Here is a 7544-nt window from a genome sequence, read left to right as displayed (position 1 = left end):
AGGCATTACCGTGCTTCATTTGCTGTGTGTTGTGTTGGTGACGTTATTTGAATAGTAGTTTTCTGTCATCGTGTCACCACGTTAATTGGATGTCATAATAAGAATAAGAAGTAATTTTCTGTAAGTAAAAGCAAGGGTAGTAATGGATGACCAGTGAAGGACAACAACGGTTCAATGCTGATTACCACAGCCCTGATGTTGATGAGATAAAGGAGAAGCACAGGGTGGCGGAAGAAAGGTAACATTTTGAAAGATTTTTTTTTCTTCCGAGTTTTCTCTCACCTGTTTGGAATTTTGCGCAGGTATTTCACGCGTGGTGGACCTGTGTGCTGCTCCGGGGAGCTGGAGCCAGGTTCTTAGCCGTAAACTCAGGTACGCTTACGTTATAAACCGCCTTGCCTTCTTTGCACATTCATACTCATCCCATCACCCTTTCCTTCCTGCTGGTGTAATCTGCACGACTATACTACCTCAGGCAGTACAGTACCAATTTTGGATCTGTCTCAATATTACGTTCGCCAAATGGCGATAAATGGTCATCAACGATTCCACCAAATTTAATGAACTTTTCAATTTTCCTATCAATCCACACACTTGAACACACCGGTGTTATTTATTTTGCCCGTCTGTGTTTGATTTGCTTGCCTGTTCTCTTCCGATCGGTGCAATAACCTTCCATCATCTGTTGATTAGCTCTTCTATAACGAGCTCCAACTTCTGGATGTAAAGCAACTTCGTCAAATTGGGTAACAAATGGTTCATTAACAATGTTTCTAAACCTTACGTCCTCCATATTACATCCATGCACAGCACGTTCAGGCTGAGAATTCTTCATTTTATTTTTTTGCGGTATGTGCTAAGGGCCTGACAGGATGGCCGACAGGTACACACACTGGCCTCTGAGCTGTGTCGCCTGGGTTGGAATCTCGACAAGGCTATAAATTGTTATCCTGGTGTTTTACAGGCAGCATGATATGTCATTGTATCCATCGGATGGACGTTAAACTAGGCATCCTGTCTGCCAGCATAAGCTGTTGGGTGTTAAAGATCCCGGGGTGTCTTTCGCGAAGAGTAGGAGAGCTATCACTAGCACGCTGAATAAATTACCAATTCCTGCCCTGACTTCCTGCATTGAAGTGGCGACCCAACCAGGATTGTAACCCTTGCCAAGAAACAGCTTTGGCAGAACGGATGCTCTGAAGAGAACGGTGCACGACTTTGCAAAGGAGGAATCTAATATTATGATTGTGTAAATAATTATATGAGAAATAAATAAGTATATAGAGAAGAGTGTAAAGATGGAGAAATATTGACGGCAACAATACAAGGTAAACTGGAATGGCACTCGGTATATAGCACATACCTCCTCCAGGCTGAACAATTAACGTTTTGTCGTCGACTGATAGGCCGGGTCTGGATATGGCTCTTCACCAAAATCAAATAAATTTGTACTTGTCACATACCCAACATGTCCACCACGTTTCGCCCAAATCCGTCCATACATTTTTGAGATATCATGATGTATATATTTTTTGGCCCCATCAATGGTGAAGAATCATTTAAAGGTCCCATGACACCCAAAAGTACTGAAATTGCGTATATGTATATATATATATATATATATATATATATATATATATATATATATATATATATATATATATATATATATATATATATATATATATATTGTTGTGGTTACCAAATTCGCAAACCACCATTCAGGTCCCTTAGGTGAGGTATCTCGGTAAGTACATGTGTAGTTAGGCCCAAACCCGCTGTCTAGTGGGAATACATGTCATTTATGCGTGCTGCGACTCTTCAGGATAGCCGTTTTTCTTTTGCTATCTTTATTTTGGACCAACCGCCATGATTACCACCACAACCACAACATCAACCACCAACCACAACGCCGCTTCACCACAACCGCCACGACCTTCCCGTCACACCTCGCAACCGTCGCATCGCCACCGTTCTTGCCCCGCTGTGGGTACCGGTGTTGGACTCGTGCAGGGCGCGCGCCGAACAGCGTGTACAAAATCACGGATTTTGTGCTTCAAAAACGGATCAAAAAGCCTTCACGCCCACTTTTTCTCGGGCCAATGGGGAGCGAGGTGAAAGGTCGAAGGGAGGGGGTCAAAGATGAGAGGGCGAAGCTACGGGGCGGATAAAAGGACCGTGTTCGTCAGTCCAGAGAGTCGAGAGGCGGAGAGTAGGAGAGTAGGAGAGTCAGAAACAGAGAGTCAAGACTTCGCGGGCGGTGGAAGGAGCTGGTCGTCGTGTGCGTTGGAGTCGGAACGGAGGGGACGGAGCTGTGGAAAGGCAGCGACACCAGACGAGGGGGTGCTCGCGTCGGGAGCTGCACCCCAGGGAGGCCGACAGCGCGACCTGGCCGAGGTGGAGACGCTCGTCGCGGGATAATAAAAATCCTCTATACCCCGAGCATCAGCAACCCCCTCCTGTTTCCCCCCGCGCTGAGATAGTGCGACCAAGGGGGCCCCTTTCCCACCCCCTACCAGACACTGTCCGCGAGGCCCGCGGAGTTGAGGCGCTATCGCCGCTCCGCGTCTCATCACCAGACGGGTAGGCGCGACCCGGTCTCGGCCTCAGGCCCGCCTCATCCTTGAGGGTATTCTTTTCCTTGGTTTTGGGTATGTGTTGTCGGCGCCGTCTGTGAAGTAGAATTGTATAAGTGTTGCCGTGTGCTCGGTAGTCGGTATTAGCTCTGCATTGTGTTTTCGCTTTTACATTTGCTTTTTGTGTAAATTACATTGTGTCTTTTCTGTGTGCATTTGGTGGAATTGTATATGTGTGCTCCCGTGTGCCGCGAATAAATGTGCTTTGTGTTGAACTGTTTCCCGCTTCGCTTCGTCTTTTCCTCTATTGAATCCCCATCTTGCTTCACGTAAAGGGTTGGTAGTGGGCTGAATACGCCCGATAATTAATCGAACCGTCGAGGTCGACGATAACACAGCTCGGTTATTCTGATAGTACGGAACGGGTCGCTTAAGTGGCCCGTGTCCGAAGTCGACCTGCGGCGAGGTGCGATCGCCCGGTCTACCCTCCGCGTGGGTACTTAGGTAGGTCGAATTTGGCGAGCAACCCTATCCCACGCGGGGGCTGATTGGCTCGATCGCGGTGAGACCGAAAGGTCCACCCGTGACTGGTTCCCGGCGTTAGTTCGAGAGGGTCACGACTGGATTGTCCGTCCGGTGGGCGACGTGCCGCGATTCGAGTTACGTGGCCGTCAGCACGCCGGCGGGCGCGAATACCGCAACACTGGTGTCAGGTCGTGCGATACAAATTCATCGCCCTCCTCGCGGCACTGGTATTGGAGAGCGGGACAACAGGCTCTCCTGTCTCCAGCGAAATTCACGGGAATCGGTCCAGGGGTGAGAGAAGCGACCCCCGATTCCCTCCAAATTACGAGCGAGCAAATTAACCCTTTAAGAGAAGCAAGATGGCGTCTCAAGGCGAGCGGGAGCCGGGGGTATTAGAAATGGATGTAGAATGTGTAGAGTCCATGGTCCAGGATGGAATCCCCGTGCAGGAAATGTTGATTGTGCAGGAACACGGACTCGCCCAACTGAACCCAGAGCCCGAAATAGGAGCGGCAGCGGCCGCGGTGTATGACACCTCCCCCCCCTCTCCACCAAAACCCGCCGACCCTTGCCGAAACGGCTCACCCAAGCGCACCCGACATGGCCCAGCTATTCGCCATGCTGGCGGCAATGACAGCGAAAATGGATGCAAACGCAAATGAATTTATAAACGAAATGAAAAGCATGGGCAAGCAAATGAAAAAAGAAATGAAAGAACTACGGGGTGAGACGCAGAACATGGGCCGATGCCTGCAGGCGGGCATGAAGGCCGTGAGCAGGGAACTTAAAATGGCGACTCCACGTGTCGGAACAAACGAGCTGGAAGGGGGTGCAACGGCTGACAGGCCCGCGGTGGAGGCGGGTAAGGAAAAAGTAATTCGGGAGACAAGAGACGAGGTGAAAGTAATTGCGAGGGAGAGAAAAGAACAATTAATACGGAAAGCAAGGATGAGGTACGCGGAGATCGTGAAAGAGCAAGGAGTGAAAAACAGGGAAGGACGGGAGCGACTTAAAGAGAAAGCAAGGTTGACCTACATAAAGATAAGGGAAAGACGCCAGAAAGAAGCAGAGACCAATAAACACGATGAAGACGGGGTAAGTGACGCACACACACACACGGAGGTAGTGGAGGACAATGGGGGTGAGCTCGCGGAGCGTGTTGGGACCTGGTGCGAGCAGCTGGATGACCTCCTCCAGGAACGAGGGGAGGGAGTCTGCCCCCTTGAGGCGAGTCACGACCAGGTGGGTTCGGTCGTGCTTTGCGAGGTTGAGGGGACGGGTGCTGTGGACGGGTGCACGGAGAGCTTGGGGGGTATAGAGGCCCCGGAGACCCTTGTGGGGACTCGAATCCCCAGTGTGGTTGTCCCTGTGTGTGTGGTGCAAGGTGTGAGTGCGTCCCCGTGTGTGGAAGCGACCCCGTGTGTGAGTGGTGTGGTGGCGATGGAGCCAGAGTACGTGCTTCCCAGCACGCCGTGTGTGGATGAGGCACCGTGTGTGGAAGAGGCCGTGGGTGTGAGTGAAACGGCCTGTATGAGTGAGGCACCGCGGGTTAGTGCCCCCGCGTGTGTGGGTGAGGCGCCGTGTGTGGATGAGGCACCGTGTGTGAGTGAGGCCGTGTGTGTGGATGAAACGGCCAGTATGAGTGAGGCACCGCGGGTGAGTGCCCCCGCACGCGTGAGTGAACGGCCGTGTGCAAGGTCGCTGTGTGCAAGGGAGACCGCGTGTGTGAGAGAGCGGTATGTGAGGGAGATGTCGGTTGGCATGCGGGAGCACGCAGCCGCGTCTCCCGGTGTGAGTTTAATGGAGTGGACTGTGTGCGTCGTAACACGCAGGTATGCGTGTGTGGAATGGAGACGGAGACGGCGACAGAGGAGAGAAAGCCGAGTAGCGGCTGTTGTTGTTTCGGGGACCGTGCCGGGTTCACCCAGCAGTGAGCACGCGGTTCGTGCTGTGCAACGCACGAGACCACCACGTGCTCGCTTGCGAGAGTGAAGTCCCGGTCCGGAAACGCACGCGGTGGATTTGCCGATCCCGCGGACGGACAAAGTTTAGGCAGGTAAATGGATTTGGACCGGACGGGTTCTCCACGCGATCGTGTGTGTTAAGCTCCAACGGGCAAAGCACATGTGTTCGCGTGGGGAACCCCTCGAGACGTGGGGCTTGTTTTTTTTTTATGCGCACGGTGACGCCATGGCTGCACGTGGGGTTGGAATCCGGCAGGAGGGGTATCTCTACCGGATGGTACCGTCCAAGGAGGGACGAGGAACACGTGCAGCTGCATGACGTCACGGGCAGGTGCAAAGTGCGCGAGCTCCGAGTTGCCGCGCTGGCGCTGCGCATGTAAAGAAAAAAAAAAGAACAAGCCTCACTTTCGGGTGCACAGGATTCCTGGGCAAGGGGTGGAAGACCCCCTTGATCCCTGGGCACAGGATGAAAACTAGTTAGGGGGAAGGGTTAGCTTAGTTAGACCGACTTCATGGGGCAGGGGTAAGTCCTCATGGAGTCCGTGGAATGGATTAGGTAGAGGGATTTAGTGAGATTTAGGTTGGGAAATAAAATGATTTATTTGAGGACATGGACAGACTTGTGGATGTGTAGAGGGGACGTAGCTTAGCTACGTAGTGTTAAAAGGAACGTGCTACTAGTTTAAGGGACGACGTGGGAGCACGAGTTAGTTAGGGGATGTAGTTAGGAGGATGGCAGAGTTCAGCGGTGTGAGTGTTGAAGAGTTGTGAGGTGACTACATGATGAGTGAGTGAGGCCAGCGGGTCTGTGTGTATGGAGCGAATGGGGAATGCATGGTGCGATGAGTGATTGGGGGGAGGAGTGACTCCCGCCCAAGGGACCCCGGGGTCAGAGTAAAGTGAGTTAGCTGGGTTAGTCAAATTGAAAAATGGAGGTCGTTTTGTTGTTGGTGGGAAAGTAGGCTCGAGACCCATTTGGAGGGGTGCAGGAGCCCTGTTGACGGGCTTGGGAGCGTGGCTGCGAAAGGTGAGTATCGCTGAGTGGGTACCCCGGGCACCAGGCTAGTCGGCCGCGGTAGGCCATGGGCCCATGGGGGGCCGGGATAGAGTAGTGGGCACGGGTGCGCCTGCTTGGTGCGGGGGCCCGGGCGCCATTAGCCGCGTGGGCAGTGTTGTGGGCACGGGTCACCCTCGGAAAGGGGCCCGGGAGGCCGGCCTGCCACGTGTGCGTTTCAGGGGAGGTGCCATGGGGGCACTCCCCGGTGTTAGGGAGCTGGTAGGCTCGGAGGCAGTGTAGTGCCCGGGGGTGCCATAGCGGGAGAATCGGCAGAGGGTCGTGCCTGCCAAAGGGAGCCACGTGTCCCAGCCAGGAGACCGTGTGAGGGCACGGAGCGAAAATTGGGGGGCGAGGCCCGAAATTGTGAGGACACCAACACAGGCGACGGGAATCTGGGTTTAGAGAACCAATAGTTTAAGCGAGAGGCGCTTGTTGAAAGCCCCGGGGTAGTTTAACAGTTAAATGGTTAGGGTAGATTAGGAAGTGTACCCCTCCGCACCATCCATCCCCTCGCTCTCGTTGTGGGCCGCTGGACCCACTTTGGTTATAGATCGCCGAACTCTGGGGAGGCCATTCTGAGGTTTCGTTGGGCCTCGACACAGGACGCTAGCTCTCCCTTGTTCCCCTCCGGGAAGGGAACGTAGGGGTTGGGAGTAGGCTAGGTGACAGGATAGGTTAGCCGAACAAAGACGATAAAGGGGGTTAGGGGACGATTTATAGTGGGGGAGTAAAAATAAAAACAACAAAAAAATAAGTTGGGGCTAAATTGGGGTTTGACAAATTAAGGGAGTGGGTATGTACAGTGACAGGCAAAGGCGATAGGTGGGAGGGAGACAGGTAGGTAGGTCCGAGCCCGCCTTCCGAGTGGCCAGCACCACCGCACTCCCTCCACCAACCTCCATTGAACGGCAAAGGCTGGCCAACTTCATCGGCTGGCCGTGTTTTGCTTCAAGGCGGAGGCCGGCCAACTTCATCGGCAGCTGTTGTTTTGCTGCAAGGCCTGTGCCATCGGCTGGCCGTGTTTGCTTCAAGGCCTGTGCCGGCCAGTTCATCTGCTGGCTGTTTTTCTTCAAGGCCTGTGCCGGCCAGTTCATCTGCCCGCTATGTTTGCCTGCAGCGGCCTTCTTCTGCGGGCTGTGTTTGCCTGCTGCCTTTGCCATGCCATGCCCACTGCCCATGTTCACCAGCCCCGTTCAATTTTGCTTTGCCCCCCCTGTTCATTTCCATGTGCGCCAGGATCCGCAAGGCAACAGTTTGCAAGCTGCGAGAACTGCCCTGTTGGCAGCTACAACACGGGCCTGCAGTGGCGGCCCGTGCACCGTGTTTGTGTCCATGCATCCATTCGTTGTGTTCATTGCGTGTGCCACTTGAGCTGGCACGGAGACTGCGTTTGTGCAGCCCATGCACCGTTGTGGTTCACTG

At 53.4% G+C, this 7544-nt stretch overlaps 1 protein-coding gene across 6 annotated transcripts in view; it reads left to right on the top strand.

Annotated features, from left to right (window-relative positions):
- The window catches only part of FTSJ1 (FtsJ RNA 2'-O-methyltransferase 1), a 69967-nt gene that overhangs the window by 18624 nt on the left and 43799 nt on the right, over positions 1-7544 (top strand). For 4 of the 6 annotated variants that reach the window (XM_085889268.1, XM_085889286.1, XM_085889277.1 and 1 more), the window contains exon 2: positions 303-372. The exons of the other annotated variants lie outside the window; for them this stretch is intronic. In XM_085889268.1, the coding sequence (XP_085745394.1) occupies positions 303-372 (70 nt within the window). The remainder of the gene's footprint in view (positions 1-302; positions 373-7544) is intronic. 6 annotated transcript variants of the gene reach the window in all.

The sequence above is a fragment of the Eptatretus burgeri genome, chromosome 1 (assembly GCF_056783735.1).
Source record: "Eptatretus burgeri isolate ZD-2024b chromosome 1, Ebu_testis_v1, whole genome shotgun sequence".
Lineage (NCBI taxonomy): Eukaryota > Metazoa > Chordata > Myxini > Myxiniformes > Myxinidae > Eptatretus > Eptatretus burgeri.
The sequence above is the reverse complement of the archived record's forward strand: the minus strand, read 5'-3'. Positions and strand labels throughout refer to the sequence as shown.